The 20,296-nt window shown below is 29.0% G+C and overlaps 4 protein-coding genes across 5 annotated transcripts; 1 reads left to right on the forward strand and 3 right to left on the reverse strand.

Annotated features, from left to right (window-relative positions):
* Nucleotides 1-3,311: 3,311 nt before the first annotated feature.
* LOC145745571 (uncharacterized) lies at nt 3,312-10,189 on the reverse strand. The gene is made up of 10 exons (XM_082563686.1): nt 6,784-10,189; nt 6,477-6,584; nt 6,097-6,236; nt 5,906-5,930; nt 5,422-5,586; nt 5,138-5,226; nt 4,780-4,936; nt 4,494-4,557; nt 4,062-4,380; nt 3,312-3,559 (listed from the first exon to the last, which is right to left on the reverse strand). The coding sequence occupies exons 1-10, from the start codon at nt 10,084-10,086 to the stop codon at nt 3,499-3,501; spliced, it is 4,431 nt and encodes a 1,476-aa protein (XP_082419812.1). The 5' UTR covers nt 10,087-10,189; the 3' UTR covers nt 3,312-3,498.
* Nucleotides 10,190-11,807: 1,618 nt separating this feature from the next.
* Nucleotides 11,808-13,125, forward strand: LOC145745572 (transcriptional adapter 2-beta-like). Its single transcript, XM_082563687.1, has one exon. The coding sequence runs from the start codon at nt 11,846-11,848 to the stop codon at nt 13,058-13,060; it is 1,215 nt and encodes a 404-aa protein (XP_082419813.1). The 5' UTR covers nt 11,808-11,845; the 3' UTR covers nt 13,061-13,125.
* A 366-nt stretch (nt 13,126-13,491) lies between these two features.
* Nucleotides 13,492-16,101, reverse strand: LOC145745482 (solute carrier family 35 member G1-like). 2 transcript variants are annotated; one of them, XM_082563572.1, is made up of 3 exons: nt 14,909-16,101; nt 14,334-14,764; nt 13,492-14,107 (listed from the first exon to the last, which is right to left on the reverse strand). In XM_082563572.1, exons 2-3 carry the CDS (start codon nt 14,760-14,762, stop codon nt 14,048-14,050), a joined length of 489 nt encoding a protein of 162 aa, XP_082419698.1. In that variant the 5' UTR covers nt 14,763-14,764; nt 14,909-16,101; the 3' UTR covers nt 13,492-14,047. The 2 variants fall into 2 exon arrangements, with proteins under 2 accessions (XP_082419698.1, XP_082419697.1); XM_082563571.1 differs by having other exon boundaries at nt 13,492-14,764.
* Nucleotides 16,102-16,565: 464 nt separating this feature from the next.
* LOC145745242 (uncharacterized) lies at nt 16,566-17,956 on the reverse strand. Its single transcript, XM_082563254.1, has 4 exons — nt 17,801-17,956; nt 17,373-17,531; nt 16,908-17,032; nt 16,566-16,785 (listed from the first exon to the last, which is right to left on the reverse strand). Exons 1-4 carry the CDS (start codon nt 17,954-17,956, stop codon nt 16,566-16,568), a joined length of 660 nt encoding a protein of 219 aa, XP_082419380.1.
* Nucleotides 17,957-20,296: the final 2,340 nt, after the last annotated feature.

The raw sequence follows: 20,296 nt of genomic DNA on the forward strand, positions 1-20,296 counted from the left end.
AAAATTATAAGCGGTTACGTCGTTATGAAAAATGAAGAGAATATAGATTTTGAGCAAACAAGCGAAAAAGACAGGTAGTTTTAATATCGAATAAATGTAAAATGTTAATAATAAAATTAAGATTTGTATATGTGAAAAAATATAGGAATGGACAAAATTGTACTATGCTTAAAACTTGCAATTAAATACTTTTGTTAACACTTTTATCTAAATTTTAGTAAGTGGAAATTAAGGAAGAAATTTGAAAAAGAAGATAAGTCAATTTCTTGTAGAACACGTGCACCTTCAGGTAAAACCATTTTAAATTTTAACTAAAACATTTAACAATGTAATTTTATTATATTAATTTCAACATTTTTTTTGTTTCTGTTAAGGATGTGATGATGGAGGATTTTGTTTCTGTAAGGGATGTGATGATGGAGGATACGGAGGTAGCGCATCGGAAGAGAAAATGTCAAATCAGGGAAGCACGATCGGGGAAGCACGATCAGGGAAGCACGATCGGGGAAGCACGATCAGGGAAGCACGATCGGGGAAGCACGATCGGGGAAGCACGATATTAAAAAATTAAAAAAATTAAGTTCTAATAAAGAAGTTGAACCACTTTTAAAAATGGATAAATCAAAAATCACTTCAAAGTGTGAAGCGCCATCGCTCGAGTATTTTAGAAAAAAACGCGCTAAAATGCAAGTGGCAGAAAATACTATTTACTTCAGTAAAATTAAAGTAGAACAAAAAAATTAACTCGAGTTAAATAATTGTTTTATTGTTGATGTCAAAGTATTGTTCTAAAATAATTTTTTTTTGTTCTTTTCATTATTTTGCACAATATTTCAAACTATTTTCTGATTACGTAATTAACTTAATTTTTGATCTTTTATGTAAGACAGTTAAACTTAAAAGTTCTGTAAAAATTAACATCTGTTTCTATTAAATTTATTACATTTTGAAATAAAATTGTGATTTATCAACGCAAAATGCTTATTTTTTAGGTTAAATGTAAATTATTTACTAATAACAAGTTTAACAAGTCAACATATCTAAAGATAATATTTTTTAACATAATTAAAAACAAAATATAGTAAACCGTTTCGTCGGCAAAATTCTAAAACTATAGTAACTAAATAGAAAATAGCTAAATAAAAGTGCCTTAAAAATGGTTTAAAACGAAAAGTTATAGTTATAATTAAAAGAACAAACAAAAAAGCACAAATTTACATGTTTTAAAACCTAACAATCAACATATGGTTTAAAATAAGTTAAAAATTGCAAAATTTTCAATAAATGTATATTAAATTTATTAGGAGCTTCGGTAAAATAGTGTTTTTTTTCTGTATATTTGTTTTTTATCTTAATAAATTTATTTTTTTACATTCCAAATTTTGTTTAGAATACAAATTATAAAATTTAGTAATAGATTATACGCAGCATAATTAAAAAACATTAAATAATTGATATACAAATTAAAAGCATCTTAAAATCAGTTAAAATTTTTATAAAATTGGTTAAAATGTTTAAAAAAATGGATTTAGTACAATTTTAAAGATTTGGCTAAAACATGAATTTGATGAGATTACGTTGCATTTTTATATTAAAATTCAAGCAAAGCTCTATATCTTTTTCTCCCAGGAACCCATATTCCATGTATAACTGATCCAGTTAATAAGCTGCATTGGAAATTCAGAATTATGCTGGACAAATATTTCAGCTATTTGTGTACGACTGTTAAACAGTGTAGCGGTTTCTTGTTCCCAGGTTTCATCATCGATCTTTTTAAGGCTGCCTTGAATATAAGGTTCACCCGTAGTCTCTCTGTATTTAATTCTCCCTGTTTTGACTTGATACTTTATACCATCATACGATCTGTTATACTCAATGTGCTCATATGCGTTGAGGCTTTTTCCATTTAAACTAAAACAAATGCCATCTGCTTCCTCAATTTTAACTTCTTGTACCTCATTAACTCTCGTTATGTTTGTTGTAGAGTCAAAGCGATAATCTATTGAATCTAAAACAGCATTTTTAGCATCTTTCCATTTAGAATTTGCAATTTCTCCAACGTTATTCAATAAAGAAACTATGCCACTAACCGTTTCTTTGCCTTTAAGTGTGATTTTCCATAATTTTTTATTATGTAAGTATAGCCACGATTTTCCTAATTCAAAGGGTGGAAAACGACCTTGCCGCAAACTTAGAGTAATCTTATAGCCGTGTGTCGTCGCTTCCATTTTTCGACTGTAAAAACTTAATTGTACACAACTAGGTTTTAAACATACCTTCTATTTAAAACAAAAATAGCATTCGTATTTTTCCATACGAACTAAAGTAAATATTTCAACGAACTAAAGTAAATATTGCAACTGTTTAAATAATTGTGAAATCAGCATAAATAATATTTGTTATTGAAGTTAAGGGTGTGGGTGAAATACAAAGTTGATTATTAATTTGGCGCAGTTTTTACTACATTTCTCATTAAATTAAAAAGTGATTCATGCTATTTACAAATACATGAAAAAATTTAGCATTTTTTTAGAGAGTAAAGTGTTAGGGATATTTTTTATTTGCCTACGTTGACCTTACTTGACCTTTATTGATACCATATAACATTGGTCAAAATTTTTTCAAAGAATCAAAATTTTTAAATCGCATTTGAATTATACCAATTGAAACGCATTGACCTAAATAGTGTATTTATAAAAAATATTAATATTAAAAAAAATTACCAATATCGGATACAAAAAAGCATGTTTTGAAAAAGATTTTTAAAAAATCAAAAGGTATAAAAGTATGAAAAATGGAGTAACAAAAAATGAACAAACCAAAATTAAAACTGACCATGGAATAAACTCAAAATAAAGAGATTAAAATAGAATCGTGAAATGTATAAACAATTTGCAAACCATGGTGATTAAAAATGGTGTTGAATCAAAAAATATATTTTTCAAGTTAGTATAAAATCATCGTATAACTATAGATATTACACTACACTGTGGTTCAACCGTAGTTATTATTTTTTTAACTGAATTTTATGTAAGTTGCATAGAAAATACAGTCAAGCAGTGTAATGTTATATACATAAGTAAAGCCTTATGTTGTAGTATATAGGGACGCTAAAAGTCTACAAACCGTTTAAATTAGATCATAAAAAGTTCAATACTATTTAGAAATAACTATAAACTTTTATAGCGAAAAAACTAAAACATCTATTTCATAACAGAGCGCTGTCGACGGGGGTGCTTATGATTTAAACCACGTTAGATAGCCTACTTCTGCGTTACCAAACTTTTAGAAAAACTAATAAACTTGTGTTTTAAACTACATTTTATTACAAACACATCAAAAACAGTTTTAAAATTCAAAAACACATAACATTTTACAGAACATAAACAACCTAAATCTAAAAAACTCTAGTTTTGCAAAAATTTAACAATTTTTTTCAAAAAATTGACAATTTAGTTACATTTGTGTACATCTTTAGGTTGAATTTTTTTTATAAATTTAAAAGAATTGTGAAAAAATAAAATCACTTTCTGTAAAAGAAGTTGTGCCAAGTGTTCCCCTGCAAAACAAAATTACTTAAATTAATAATTTTAATAAAGAAGGAAATAAAAACTTACAATTTTATTGAAATCCTTAAAACACATTTTAAATTTAGACTAAATGGCTAATAAGGCACTTGGTTTTAACACCTGAAGTATTTGATTCCCACTTTTTTTTAAGAAAGGATCCCCACCAGATCAACAAACCCCAAAACTGCCGAGATAAGACTATGACAAGCGTTTTGGTAACATAGTTATCCTTTTCACATCAAAGAAAATAAGTTATAAAATATGACAAGTTTTATTTTCATATAACCTAAAGGCTAATATAGATTTTATAACATGGTAATCTGGTAATAAATATTTAAAGCTATTCGTAAACATCCTTCTCAAGGGTGAATAGTGAGGCATTGGTAGAGCTTAAACCTAAACCTTTAGGCTTGTAACCTGATGCTATGACCAGTATAACACACATTGGTAAAATTATTATATTTTTTTAAATAGTTTAAAATATATTCTTACACTTCGTGTCTTTTCAAATGAATTTCCATTTCATATGTAGAGCTTGTTTTAACATTACAGTATTTGCAAAAATTAACTTTGTCCTTACGGCAACTTCTTGTTCGCCTTGGTTCATTAAAAGAATTCCTACTAATACTATTAGCAATATTGTTGGCAGTATACCCATTGACAACAATCTTTTCCAAGGTTTTCGGCTGATTTGTTTCAGAAATCAAATGCCTAAAGGAATTATTTGCCACATCTGGGTTTTGTAGGGGAAAAGCTGTTGGCAAAGAGGGTTGGGGTTCGAACCCTGGCAACACCGGCCTATCATTAATTTCTTAAAAAAACGGAAATTTTTTTTAGTATTTATTGTAACATTATATTTAGTCAAACATAAACGTTTATAAGAAAAATATATTTAACAGCATATTTTAAGGAAAAAATTTATACCATAGTAATTGTGTTCACTAAACTGAAACAGAACTTTTATTGCAAGATGATGATTACGTTCCATCTTAAACAAATGCAAGATAAATTTATAAAATATATATTAAAAGAATAAAAAAATGTTACACTTAGTAATTTAAAAAAATTAAATATATATATATATATATATAATTAATAAATTAACTTTATTAGACAACATTTGTCATAACTAGTATTTCAACTTCCTACTTTAACATTAATTAAATTCGTCAATATTAATATTTGTTAAACATGAAATTTGATTACAAACCTTGTGATAAGTTGCCAAATGCGATGAAATGTTTTGAAACTCGGTACATTTAAAATAACAGAGTTGACATTGGTGAGTTTTAAATTGCACATGGTTGCCTTTTAAGTGTAATAGAATTCGGAGTTTGTCAGTTGCTTCAAAAGGACAAAAATTGCATCTACACAAAAATATTCACAGTAAAAAGTTATCTCAAGGGCAGAGCAGAGTGATTTAATATCAGTACATATTTTAGTTTCATGCCTTTCCAAGTTGATCTACAGTGCTTTAATATAGTTTTTTTTACAATTTTATTGGTACAACTATTTATTGTAAAATAAAAACCAAATTTAAAACAAAAAGCATTCTTGATTAAACTTACAGTAGTTTTCCATTGCTTGCAAGAGTGAAACTTTGTTCAATATTGGAAGACTCTGTTTCAAAATCTAAAGCTGTTGTGGAATCTGATCTCTGTTTACATTAAACAAACATTTTAAACCAATCGAGTTTTTATAGCTGATTTTATGGTCTTCTATTATACGAAAAAAAAAAATTAAAAATATTTGCAAGTCATTAAAACCAAGCCAAAGGTGTAAAAAGCAATTTTTTTAAAAAGTGTCCAATTGAAAGCCTAGTTTATTGCATGACATTAGAAACAAAAGTGACCTTAGTTGGAGATATAGAAGATTTAGAATATTTTAAACTTTTTCTAGCTGTTTGAATTTGCTTCTTTGGTGTTGCTGGGATAGTTTCAGCAACCTTTTCAAAAAGACGTTCTGAATGTCTTTGTGTTGAACCTAAATACCCTGTACCTTCTGGTTGTTCTGTTATCTGTGTTAAACATTTAGGTTAAAGTCCATGTTAAATTTGCATGAATTTAAAGTTTATTTTATCGAAAATAAAAAAGGTTTTACTTGCAATCAAATTTATTTAAGTTCAGTATATTATAACAATATATAAAAAAAATAATTTTATCACAAAGCAAGAAAATATTTTTCACAACATATTAACAAGGTATAAATATAGCATTTAAATTTTTATATAAATATAACTTACTTAAATATTAAAAAAGGTTATATTACAACAAAGAATTTTTCTTATATAATGAATATTATATATAAAAATATATTGCATTTATAAATTGCATTACCTTGTTATCTGCATTAGCTTTTTCCCTGAAAAAATGTCAGATTATTATTTGAGTTTGCTTTAAATTTTATCCTAAACTAATAAGTATGAAAGTTCTAAAAAGTCAATCATAGTGAATACAAAAATCAATCATAGTGTTATAACTAATACATATTCATTTTTTAACAATTTTAAGCCATTTTAAAGCCTTACAATGCTTGAAGCCTTTTGGCTTTCCAAATTTGCCTTAACTGCTTCATCATTTGAGCAACAAAAACTTGGTGTATTTTTTGATGTTCTGCAAGTTTAATTCCATCTTTTGTGATAAAGTCACACCATCTACACTTGACAATCTTTAAAGGTAAAATATATTAAATTTTGCTGGATTTTGTTTTCCTTAAACAAACCATGAATTTTAAAACAAATTATTTATTGTCAGTGAAACTTAAAATAAGTATTTTGATCTAAACGTTAAATTAGACCAATTAAATGAATAACTTTTTTTTAATTATGCAAATAAAAAAATATTGCATGTCATTGAAAACAGATCTAGTACAAACAGGAAAAACTATAAAAATTATGACAAAACCAACCTTAACACCGTCATGAGTTTTTAAAATATGTTTTCTTAAAAGAAGGTAGCTTGGTAAAAGCATCTTGCAAAACAAACACTTCCATTGGCCAGGTTGAATTTGAACACTCTAAAATCAACTTACTTTAACAAGTTTTCAAAAATTGAGTTTTTAAAAAAACTAATTTTAATAAGTTAAAAAAAAATTAAAGTTTTATCTCAAAAATTAAAAAAGAAACTTTTAAACTTACATATATACAAAAATTTATATTTTCCTGAAGTTTTTTTTAATAAATTTTATACAATCTCAAAGTTAAAATATTTTAAACCTTTTTAGTAGAGTAATCCTTGCATTTTTCCCGTTTTTTGCTGACACCATCAATTCTCGGTAGCATAATCACTTTAAATGAAGATTTTTCGTCTTGATCTTCCTGTAAAATTGTTGTAGATTTCAATTCCTTTTGTTCTTTCAATTCCTTATAGCTTTTAATCTGCTCCTCTGTATATTCATGTCGCTTCCGTAAGTGTTGATACATTACTGATCCACACATGCATAATAATGAGCAATGTGGGCAAGAATATGGGTCATAGACACGGTGCATTTCTTCAACGTGTTTGTTGGTTTCTTCTTTGTTATATCCAAAATTAGTTCGATTATTGCACCTGTAGGAAAGTTTTGGAGGAGCTTTAGGCCGCTTGGAGTGTTTTCTTGTAATATGCATTTGTCTTATAACTGCACAACAGTAATAGTTTGAGCATTGAGGGCACTTTTTCGCCCTTCCTTGAAAGTGTCGCCATTTGATATGTTCGGCATAAATATTAGGACTAGCATTTTTCCATTTGTCATGGGAACATTTGGTAAATATCTTGTTGTTTCTTGACGACTCCATATCATTATCCATTGTTATATATTCTGCCAGTACAGGAGTTTTCGGGATTTTATTTGGTAAAATACTCAAATCAGTGTAATTTTGTCCATGGGCTTTTTTCAAGTGAATACGAATACCTCTAATTTGATGTGAGGAAAATGTACACATAGGACAAGTGTAGATAATTCTGAATGGCTTGTCATCAATTTTTCTGGCAGAGTCATTTCTAATAGCTGGCTGTGATGTTAGTGATATGTCATTTTTCTGTAATTCTTTTTCAATAAAGGTTGGTCCCTTAGACTCATTGTTTTTTTTAAAGTGATACAGGGAAGGGATGTCATTAAAAGTAAAAGATTTATCGGTCCATTCAACATGCATTCTTGTAAAATGGTGTCGCATAAATCTCTCTGCACGAAAAGCTCTTCTACATACTGAACAACAATACACCAGCACTTTATTACATGGAAGTTCTTGTATAAATGAATGATCACTAAGATGTGAAAAGAGCGAGTTTTCGTCCGAGAAAGAGTCTGCACAAAGCTCACACTGAAATTCGTTAAATTGATTAACTGTAAAGTTAACTAAGTCTTTTTTGTGAGTTAATTCAACATGTCTTAAATAGTGAGGAATATTGTGAAATTGACAATCGCATTTTGTACATCTGTACACAACTGACCCACGAATTGTTCGATCAAGATCTTCTTTTTTAAACTCATAAGCATGTTTAGTGGTCAAGTGCTCAGCCATGTTGCGATAATAGTAACTTGCAAACACGTAAGGACAAAATTTACATTTGAACATCTGACTTGTAATACAAGAATTTGTTCTTGATTTCCAGTCATCTATGACTACAGGGTCACTTTCTTCAATTTGCAAAGTGGATGCAGAACACAATATAGACGGATGCTTACTGGCATAGTGATTATAAACTGTGTTTAAATAAGGACTTTTAAAATCACATAGATTACACATAAAAACTGGGTTTTGGATCACACCAGTGCATTCAGCGTTCATGTACCCATTGACCCATCTTACATTTACATCACTTTTTGGGATCACAACAGATAGAGAATTTTGTTTATAATACTCAACCACTTTGTCAACTACAAATTTGGGATAAAGTCTATTGTGACTACCTTTCCAATGATTAATCAGTGACTTAATTTCGCTTGTTGCAAATGCACACTTATCGCATTTAACCACCCTGTCCAAATCGGGTGATGCATCTAAATGATCATAATCTGGTGATGGACGAATATAACCTGAGCCAGTTGAAGATAAAACTGCTTCTTCAGCAGAATCTTCACAATCAGACAATAGTGTAATATCAGAATATTTTCTTAATTTTGATTTGTGATATTTTGCATGTTGTAATCTTCTTTTAAACTCTATTTTATTTCCTTTAAAATTTATTTCGCTGTTCTGCTTTTCGCTATGTTCTTTACCAGCCAGCATTTTACCTTCTTTATTCTCAGAAGCTTTTAAAAAAGATTCAAAAATGTCCCCACCCGATTTAGCATTAGGTGTAGTGTGACTTGAAGTAAAAAAATCCTCCTCAATTTCTGGGTCGGACGAAAATTCTCCCCTCACTTCCTCATCATTACCTGCCTCGTCATCGGTAGATTCTGCCTCTGGTAAGTTGTCTTGCTTAAAACTATCAAGAACATTGTGCTCAGCTGCAAAGTGGTGGTGAATTACTCTGTAACTAATTGAAGTATGAAGACATTTTTCGCAGTGAAATAAATGGTTAACTTTGTTGCGTTTCGGTCCCTTGGTTCCATGATCTTTTAAATAATGTTGAAGTAAGTCATTTGGAGTAGTTTGCTTTACTGAGCATAACATGCAAAGCAGAGGACGACGATCTACTTCAAAATCATCTGAAAGGCGTTCGGGAAAATAATACTTTAACTGTTGCAGAGCTCTTTTATATTGACGTGCATTTTCAATTGTTTCAATATAGGTTCGATAATATTTCTCAGCTCGAGGATCCAACACAGAAACACAATTATCAAAATCTGCTGCAGGGGAATCAGGATGTTTTACAGAGGAATGTATTTTCATGCCATTTGCCATAAAAGAAACAAAAGTACATAAACCACAATAGTAAAGATTTTTTTCGCTGGATTTTACTAACTGACCAGGTTCATCAGCATTAGCTACAAGGTTTAATTTTAAATGTACGTGCTTGCAATGACTGTAGAAAGAAAAATGGTGCTTGGAGGTAAATGCACACTCACTGCAATAAAACCGCTTATGGCGTCTTAAAACAAGGGATTTTACCAAAGCTCTCAAGGCTAGTTTTTGTGCAGTGGTTTGTTTTGGTTTTGATCTTGGGTGTTCATTATCCTTTTCTTGTATAACTTTTTTGGGGGTTAATGATATGTTTTCATAGTCTTTTTCTGTTGAAATATCAAATACATCTTTAGTATCTGTTGGTTTTGTTTCTATTATCTCATTTTTAAGCGCCTTTTTAGTTTCATTAACAGCTATAACTTCGGGTGCACAACTGTCCTCATTATTCTGATTTGCAGCAGATTTATTAATTTCCGGTATTAACTCAGTTTTGTCATCACTGTTTTTAGTGAAACCATTAATATCATTTACATTTTTCTTTTTTTCCTTCAACTTGGACGTTATACAAGTAGGGTCTGGCTGAGTTGAATAAAGTTTTTCACTTAGCTGTTGAATCAATCCATGAATATCAGGAAAAATAGAGTTATTTGTAAGTTTATTAATGTTTTCAGTTCTGGGTGTTTCCGCCATTTAAATTTTAATAATTTTTGTCACAACTTATTAAAAAAATAGATGACGTAACTTTTAAGAAAATCTGGGAAATTTAAAATACAAGTCAACTTATATTATTAAAAATTTGTTAAATACTTTCTGTTTACTTTATACATAGGCTAAATAAAATAACAACCATTTTAAACTGTATCAAAACTTCATAACATTATAATAAATTATTATATATACATATATTTACGAAAGTTTACAATCGCTAACAGTAAAATTAAAAATCAATTTAGCACAATTGTAATTTAATATATATATATTTATCTAAAATTTCAACAGTGATTATTTTTTACATATATATACAATTTTTTTTTATTTAAACATTTTTAGTTGTTACAACAACTTGTTTAAAAAGATCGAAAAGTTGTAAAAAAATAAAATTAGCCTGCTTAACAAATTACTCTTTTTTATAATCGCATGACAAAAAAGGAATATTGCCTTTGTTAAATAGTTAAACATTACTATAAGGCTTCACTGTGTAATGGATATGATTTATTATCACAGCTTACAATGTAGCTTCCTTTTGTGAAGCACCATTAGCCATGATAACTCCTAAATGTTTTTAACAATTAACAAGTAAATTATCAGCCAATTTACTTTTAATATCCAAAATTGATAAAGCCAACCTATATCTGAAACAGATTAACAAAGGGTGGAAAATGTTTAGGCTAAAAAAACTTTATTTAGACATCTTAATTTTTAAAACTGAGAAATACAATATTTGGACAAATTTATGCTACTAAATATATTTAACGAATAAACATACATCAGTTACTACTTTGATTTACATTTTTCCCAAAATTTACTTAACAAATTTACAAATAAAATTTTTAATAAAGGTATAAGTTATTTTAACATTAATTAATTGTGCTTTCTTTAACTTAAAAGTAAAAAAAATCAACCACACAAACAACAAAATTTTGTCAGTCAGTATTTTTCTATTTAAATCCAAACAAAAGTCTATCAAAGATATTTTTAAATTAAAAATTTAAGTCTAGATTGAAAAAAAATGCATTAATATTTGTTTGCATAATTTACCTTATTTAAAAAAAACGCGTATATTTCTTTGTAACAAGCAGACAGTATATTCAACATTCATTGCTTTGAGATTCAATCAAGGACTTCACATTTCATATGCGGTTGATCACATCTCAATGCAAAAGTCGTCAGCTGTTTTTGTTGAATGTTAACGTATAATTTTACCCATTATATTTTTTTGTTAAAATTTGAAAATTTTAATCGTTAATTACAAAAAGTTATATATTTAATTCTGTAACTGATAACTCTTGATCTGCTTTGGTCGAAATGTTTGTCCAAACAACCATGCTGTTAGAAAATCTGCCAGTTGACTCCATTGCGCCTTCTGACGGGCATAAAAGTTCAAGTTTTTTTTTAAATAATATTACATATTATTTAAAATTTAAATAAGTATTGCATAATATTTTTAATTTTAAAAAAAGGTTTATCTTGTATGTATTACCCTGTATTATTTGTAGAAGATAATCAAATAATTACTATTTTTAAATAACATTTACATAACTTTAAAACTGGAGTACGATGTTTGTTGTTTTGGTAAACCTGATGATAAATTACCGGTGTTTCTTAGAATGACATAGGGAGGCATATATTAGTGTAAGTTGACTTCGCTGTAACCATAATTAATGTCTCATTTTTGTATTTTTCAGGCTTAATAAATATATAAGTTTATAGGCCACTTGCTTATGTGATTATGGTGGACAATGCATTTCACCAACAACGCTGTGCAAATTGTGATGCAAACATATCACAGTTGCATATTCAGTGTATAGAATGCACAAATTTACAGTTATGTTTGCAATGTTTTTCATGTGGAGTTGAAATTAAAAACCATTTAAAAACACATTCATATACGTTTGTTGATAAGGGAACTTTTTCCTTGTTTGACTGCTCCTGGTCAGCAAACGAAGAACAGCTTCTTATTGATAGTGTCGAACAGTTTGGCTTTGGAAATTGGGAAGATGTTGCTGAAAATATTGGGACGAAAACAGCTAAAGAAGTTGAAGAACATTATATGGAAGTATTTATTGACAGCTACCTTGGAAAGTTTGTTGTTCCTCAGGACATTCCAAATCGCATGACGGATCACACACCTCCGTTACATGAGTCTTTTCCGATTCAATTTTCACAGGTTGATGTGAGCAAACATGAACAAATTGAGTTAGCATACATGGCGAATCGTGATGATTATGAACATGAGTATGACAATTGTGCAGAAAGTATAATCAGTGGTCTCTTTATGAACCCTGACGACAGCGAATTATGTCGAAATCTAAAACTTGCAAAAGTAGACATGTACCAAGTTCGATTACAAGAAAGACAACGTCATAAAGATATCGCAAGGGAATATAAACTTATAGAAGTCTTTTATAATAAGAATGAGAACATTAAAAATAATTACAGTTTGGCCGAAAAAAATTTAAGACTGAATTTAAGACCAAACATGCAATTCATGAAGCAAGAACAATTTAATAAATTTATAGATGGGGTGTTAAAGGAAAAAAGGCTTCGGAAGCGAATTTCCCAACTTCAAACTTACAGAAAAAACGGCATTACAAAATTTGAGCAAATTAGCACATTTGAACGAGGAATTTATAAACGAAAAAAGAAGCAAATTACTTTAAAAAATAAAAGTGAAAAAAGGCAAACAGAAGTTGAAAAAAGTGACTTAAAGTATCAACCCTTGTATAAAATGTTATGCCCTAGTGAAAAAGTACTGTGTACTTCAATGCAAATTTCAGCTTCAAATTACCTTACTTCCAAGGGTTTAATTTTAAAGGATTTTGCAATAAAACAAATCGATAATGAAGCAAAGCTTCGATACTCCTCAATAATTGAAAAATCACAGCGAAAAAGATTATTTCAGTTTTTACAAGAAAAAGGCTGGATTCCTAAAAAAAATTATTAGGTTGTATTTTTAATTTCGTTTTAAGTAATTAGGAATGTTGTAATATAAATAATAATTCTATATATCACTGCAAATTTAATTGTATGACAATTTAAATAATAAGCTAATTTATAAAAAATATGGTTCGAAAATCAATTGATCTTTCTTATATCCTAAATAGCCTTATATTTAAAATATATATTTAACAACTACAAAGTCAAATATAAACTTAATAATAATGAGACAAAATTTTTTTGCTTTAATGATGCCATCAGGAATAAATAACTATAATTTAAAACCTAACTAAAAAATTTTAAAAGTTAATATTAAAATTTTAAAAAACAAACAAGAAATACCTAAAAACTAATCAGCCATAATTATATCTTTAATTTGTTTACAGAAAATTAGATTTATATATATACAATTTTCTTAAATTTTAAAAGATTCTATTAATCAGAACAAAAATTATTGTTTGTTGAAAAATTGGTTAACAAAAACAATAATACTGGCAATATCAACTTTTTAAGTTGAGGTATTAAAATCATAATAACACAAAAAATCAGCAAAAAATAAATTAGTGAATATTAACATTACAAAAAATAAAAAAATTAAACTTAAATTACTATCAATTACAAAACACAACTGTATACTATATAAGTGCATTAATAAAAACTGAAGTAAACTATTGCAATAGAAACTAGAAGATTAAGACCTTTTTAAAAATGACATCTAAATGGAATAAATTAAATTACCTATTTTTCTTTAAATGGTTATACAACTTTCTGGCACTAATACCGAATACACAAACAAATATTAACATTGCACCAATTAAACTAAAAATAGTGGGTATATCATTTAGAATAATAATCTGCAAAATAAAAGTCATGACAATTTGAAAAGATCTAAGCAAAGCTATTGTGCTAGTCCTTTCATACCGGAGGGCTAGGGTTACACATGTTTGCTGAAGAACTCCGAACAAACCAATAAAAGGTATAAGTATTAGTTCATTTACACAAGGTAAGTAGAAATTTCCAGGAAAAGATACATAGCACGTTGATACAATTGCTCCTATTACAGAATAATAAAATATATTTAGTAGAGGATACGTTTCTGTTCCTAGTTTGCGCAATACAACAAAAGTCAATCCTTGGCAAGCTGCGGAGGCTAAAGCATACAGAATTCCTGCTAATTTATTAGAATCATAATCCTCCCCTCCAAATATAATAGGAGGTTTGGATATCATGACAACACCTGAAATGGCAATTAGAAAAAAAAAGAAATCGAAAACGGTTACTTTTTCTCCAAGCATGAAGTAACCGAAAACAGCAGCAAAAATGCAGTTGGTAAATGTAATTGTTACAGCATCTCCCACAGATATTTTGTTAATACTTTGGTATAGCAAAATTGCTGCTGTTGAGCCAGTAACTCCTCTCATCAGTAAGTATTTAAACTTGCCAGGTGGACCATGTATGTTCAGTGTTTTTTTATGGGATTTGTAACTTAAAATTGGTAGCACCAAAAGATATTGCACACAACATCTGAAACCGGCGACTTCAATACCGCCTACGGAAACAGTTTTTACCATTGTTGTACTCGATGCATATAATACACCAGATAAAATTCCTATAAAGATACCAAAGCCAGGAAAGGGAGGCTTTGGTTTTAAATGGACATGTTCTAAATCAATGTCAGGTGACATTTCTATTTCCTCTTCCTCAGGCATTTCTGAAATCGTTAACATTGTTAAAATGTTGTGTATACAAAATAAATTTTTACTAAACATCAAGTGTAAAAAAAAGTATGAATTTATTTACTGTGATATTGTATGGTCTCTATTAAAAGCAACACTAAAAAGGTATGCAAACATACCTTAACAACAGATGCTATCTTTACAAACCACTTTAAATATAACAAGCTTTTTTGAAAATCTAAATAAAAAGGCTGTATTTAATACGTTAAGATTTTCGGCATTGCCCCGAAAATAACATCAGTTGAAGTTGATTTTAATCGAACTTCGTTGCAAGATTTTCAACAGCTGTAGCAAGAGCTGACAGTAGGTGTTATATATATTTAATTCTGATCCAAAATACAATCGGCAAATTTCTTATCCAAACATATTTAACCTAAAAGTTTAACTCAGAAGTGTTAGCAATTAAGTTTCACTCAGAATCATTTTATTCTATAGACATTATTTGTTTTATTATTGATCATTGTCTAAGCATACCAATTAAATAAATGTGGAAACATAATTACAATTTAGACAGTATAATATTCATATGTTACATATAGATATCGCTCTATTTTACCTTGGTCTTAACATCAGTCATCATTTGTTAACCCGACCTAGTCTCAAGTTGACTTTTGCAGTTTGAAAGATTTTTAAATATATTTTTCGTATAATTAATCTGTTAATTAGTTTTTGCTTAGCAGAAGTTTAACCTTTTTATAATGCCTTACTAAAATGTGGCAGGGGCTACAGCATGGATGTAGTGGGGATCGAACCATGAACCTTATGTAGTAAAGCAAAGTTTATAAAAAAAAAATTAATTATTTATATGATTTTTTTATTTGCATTTTTTGACTTTTAACTAATTAATTTAATTTAATACATAAAACTGTAGGATTTGACATTAACAGTTTTATAATATCCAAAAACTGAAAATATTTGAGTCTTGCTAGTTGTTCTATATGACATTGAGCATAAATTTAAAGTATTTAAGCTAACACGTGGTATAATGTTATTTATTTTCCAAATTAAACATAAATATGAATTATAATTGATTTGTGACACAAATTATTTTAGGTATTATTGCAGTTATTTAAGAGTTTTAAAATTTTTAACTATAACCTTCTCAAAAAATATATTTTTCGTGATAATGACTTAATTAGTAAAATTATTATGCTGCTCATTCTGTCATTATAATTAAACATTTATTTTAACCAAACTTACTAAATGTCAATATTAAATACTTATAAATATATTACTACTTTAATGTTATAACCTACTTTATATACCAGTACTTTAAAATGAAACGATTTTTAGAAACTCATATGTTTTAGCCCTTACCCTTTTGGCCTTGGGCCAATTCCCCACTATGACGTCAGCATTTTTTGAAACGCCACTCGGGTTTTATTGCGTTATTTCGATTTCACTTGTCCTCTGTAACCTAACTTTAACCAGTCGTTACCTATTTCACATCCTTCTGTAACGTAACTACTAAACGGGTTACATTTTGAGGGCTATATTCTAATCACGTTTATTATTAACCCTTTAACCACCAATTAACAACCGCTCAACCAAAAATTACCTTTTTAATATTGAAATACCGTGGTAGCGAATGCTCAATTTTTTGGTGTCAACACCATGTATTGTTAGGGTACTCCAGTAAAAACAAAGTGTAGCTTAAGTAAGGTGTTGCTGTTACTTTTTTCGAAAGAATTATTTTTTCATTTTTTCACTGCATTAAAAATTAAAATTAAAACGAGCTTTTTTATATGCAATTTAAAAATTTAAAAAACTGTGTCGTTAGAGTTTTGATGTTTTTAGCTTCTTTAAATTAAGAAGGGCCTTTTCTTCCCTCATGTTGTATAAAGGTCGGTTGTTCATAACTTTATCCACGTAATCTTTGTAAATGATTTTTTTAATGATGCTAAATCCCCGTTTAGCTACAGTCTGCTGGGATTTAAAAGATGTCGCTGTAGCAGCAATGGCATCAAAATCCCGACTTACTGCGACCAACTCCCCACTAAAAATATATATAACAGTAACAGATTCAGGAATATATGCATTTATATCATAAGATATTAGTAAATGAAAATGTTTGACAGCTAATTTTAATTCTTCTAAATACTGCAAAACCAGACTTACAGATCGTGCAGCCTTCTCATAAACTTCATGCCTTGATATTGTGGTTTAATTATTGCAATTTCAAACATGAGGTAGTTGTTCGAGCCGACAAATTCTTCTATGTCTCCTTCAACGTATTCATCGAACTAAATGTTTATACAACAGTTTAACCTCTAATTTATCAATTTGTTCTAAAAACTGTCTAAACAAACAATTCCCACTGCTCCCATGCTGTAGCGCCAGCACCTAATCAGCAGCATATTTATCAGACAATTATAATCTATAATATTCCAAACTGGTACGGAAAATTATAATCTATAATATCCCAAACTGCCACGGACAATTATAATCTGTAATATCCCAAATTGTTACTTTATGTTCAGGTCGCGCATTCGACTATTCCACATCGATGTTAAAGATATATACAAAAACAATTTTATGGGATAGTCGTTGACTTAATCAGGTAACATTAGTAATTACACCTACTCTCATTAAAGCTTCCATATTTGGTGATGCTTTATAGGTGTGAATGTCATATGTAGTTGGCGATAAACGATTTTTTCCTGACGCGTTAATAACACATCCAAGAAGTTCGTCGGTTTCTTTTTTAAAAACACCAAACGATAGATTTTCAGGAATGGTTGTCTGTAAGAAAAATAATTGATAATATTTAATAAAAAAATAACGATTTTTCCCTGGGAATACATGGTTTTAAAAGTTAGCAATGAAGGTGTGTGTGAACTAGACTTAGTTTAAGGGCAAACAACATGACATTGCGCGGCTTTAAAATTAAAACCTCTTCGTCCGTGAACCAGTTGAACAAGTAAGCCACACTGGTTAAAAGTACAACATTTCAAATAATTGTTATGTAACCTATTTATTTTTTATTAAGTTAATATTTTTTCTTAACTTACCTTAATAACTGTATTTATGAAAATTAACTTGTCGCTCTCTGTTACGTTAAACATTTTTGTCATTGGTTCTTCGTCCATAAAAAGTTTGACCATTTTTCTTACTGCATCGTCGTGTTCATTAGTAAGCGGCTTATAAACGAATTCTGAGTTATCCATTTTTAGTTTTGACAAGCTGATTTTTAAAATAAATTTGCAGTAACCAGATATGGCAAATTATGACTTTTAGTGTGTTTTTGTTTACTATCTTATCTTCTACTATGTTTTGTGCTATTAAAATAGCACAGTCATTCTACTAGCCAAACACTCTAAATATTTACTTAACCTTGTTATAAACTGCAACACTTAAGTAAAGGGTAATAGGTAATTATATCGTTTTTTTTTGTTAATCATAAATAAAATTGTGGTTTATGTTTGTACATGTTAAGTACAGTGGCTATATACAAGTTATTAATTGACCATTAAAAAACTAGTTAACGAATATGGTTGAACAATATTTATCTACATTATAATATACTTGTTAAAATTACCCTTTTTAAAATCATACCCTGAGTGAACATGCATTACCAAACTAATTAAAAAAATGCCTCTGAATATAATACATATTTTGCAAGGCCAGAATAATATTAAATATTAGGTGATAACTTATAAATTACACAAGCTTTAAAATCTAGAAAGTTAACTAGGCTATTTAGCCAGCAGACAACATTGCTTTGCTTTTTTGTGTCAATTGTTGATTAGATATTATGTTAATTTAAAGTAGCATCTAAACTACAGGTAGTTGTAGTTTACTGCCTGTATTTTTAAATACCGCATCTATATACTAGCACCTTGACGTTTCTAAATGTACGAAGATTTTTTTGCTTTACTTTCTTAATTGCTATCACTACTTTTCGTTATTTCGATGCGCGGAATGTTAGCGCTGGACAAGCTCGCCTCTACACAAGACAAAGCATTATTCGATTGTTTGCTGTAAGAGCAGTTTTCGGCTACTTCTGCGCGAAAATTTACTGCTGTTGCAAGGCTGGCTGTTTGTGTCGCCTTATTTTGTATTTCAGCATTAAACTGCAGCGAAATGCATACCTTAAAATGTGGTGAAACTGGGAATTCACCTCCATTCTCGTTAATAAACTATTGTGTCGTAAATACACATGATTAGTAAACTTGGATCTTGTAAATGTAGTAAGTTTTTCTACTTACATTACATTTTAACCAATTGTTACCAGTTTTTCATGGAGATTTATCTCTACCATAGGATTTGCATTTGCGAAACTTTCGTCCCGCAATTCGCAAATTTTTGTTAACGTTTACATACGTTTCCGTACTCAAGTATTGTCCGATCTCCTCAATAAAGGTCCAGGTACTTAACGGTTTACGTAGAAAACAATTTAGCTTACTCTGTTAATTATAATCATAGGTGCAGTCGGTGCTGTAACTTTCTTTAATTGAACAATAGAAACACACCACTTGCAAAATGAATAGTAAAAAATACAGACAAAAAGTACACAACTTCTTTGGGCTTCACACATAAAAAATGTTTACGTTACAATTATAACAGAAAAATCTTGTCAGGTAAAAACCAGAATATTGAAATCGTTATACCACAAAAAGTGTTCACTTGATAATATTGCTACATAGCAAAATGTTTTAACAAGTTTTACATCGATTTTGGATTAAAGATACGGGATAGTTTATAGGTGGTGGCACTAAATGCAACCCCGTGGCTTTTACTGACTCACTACGATCATTTAATACATTGTACGTTGTGCTAGATCCCATTGAGGTCATAAATGCATGATAAAAGTGATAAGAAAATGGTGGATATATTCTTGAGACCTCATAGTTGCCAAATCTTGCTGACATCTTTTTCGAATTTCCGAATTTATAATTTTCAGTTTTTGACGATACGAAAGATGAAAACAAAAATGAAGGATGAAAATCGCAGCTAGGAGCTACGGTTTCACGAATAATTTTTGCGCGTTTTGAATCGGAATTCCAGAAGCTATTAGGAAACTTTCGTTTTGTCCCAAAATTCACTTTAAAATTAAAAAATATTACAATTTAAACATTCATAGTTGTTATATTTTTTTTAATATTGATTAAAATACCTTCTAATTTACGGTCGCAATTTTGTTGTAGAGCTCTGTGAAAATGCTGATTAACTTTATCGTTTGTACTTTCGTTAAAGTAATAAAAAGTAACTGAATTATTTGAAGTTTCTTCGAAGTTACAAACCTCGTGTGGTAAATCTAACTCTTCGGTTGTTTTGTATCTGTATTTTAGTAAATTGCAATAAAACATAATTTTTTATAAATTTAAAATTTTATTCATAACAATTCTTAGTTTACCTGTTATATAAAAAGTCAAGAAGTTTCTGAAAATATTCCTTATCATAACTGTTATCCATTCTTCACAAATGTTTTTTTTTTAAATTTATAACAAAATTAACACTGCATATATATTTTAAAATATAAGGCATATTAGTATTACAATTTAAAT

Source organism: Corella eumyota, chromosome 3, assembly GCF_963082875.1.
Source record: "Corella eumyota chromosome 3, kaCorEumy4.1, whole genome shotgun sequence".
In the NCBI taxonomy this organism is placed as follows: Eukaryota; Metazoa; Chordata; class Ascidiacea; order Phlebobranchia; family Corellidae; genus Corella; species Corella eumyota.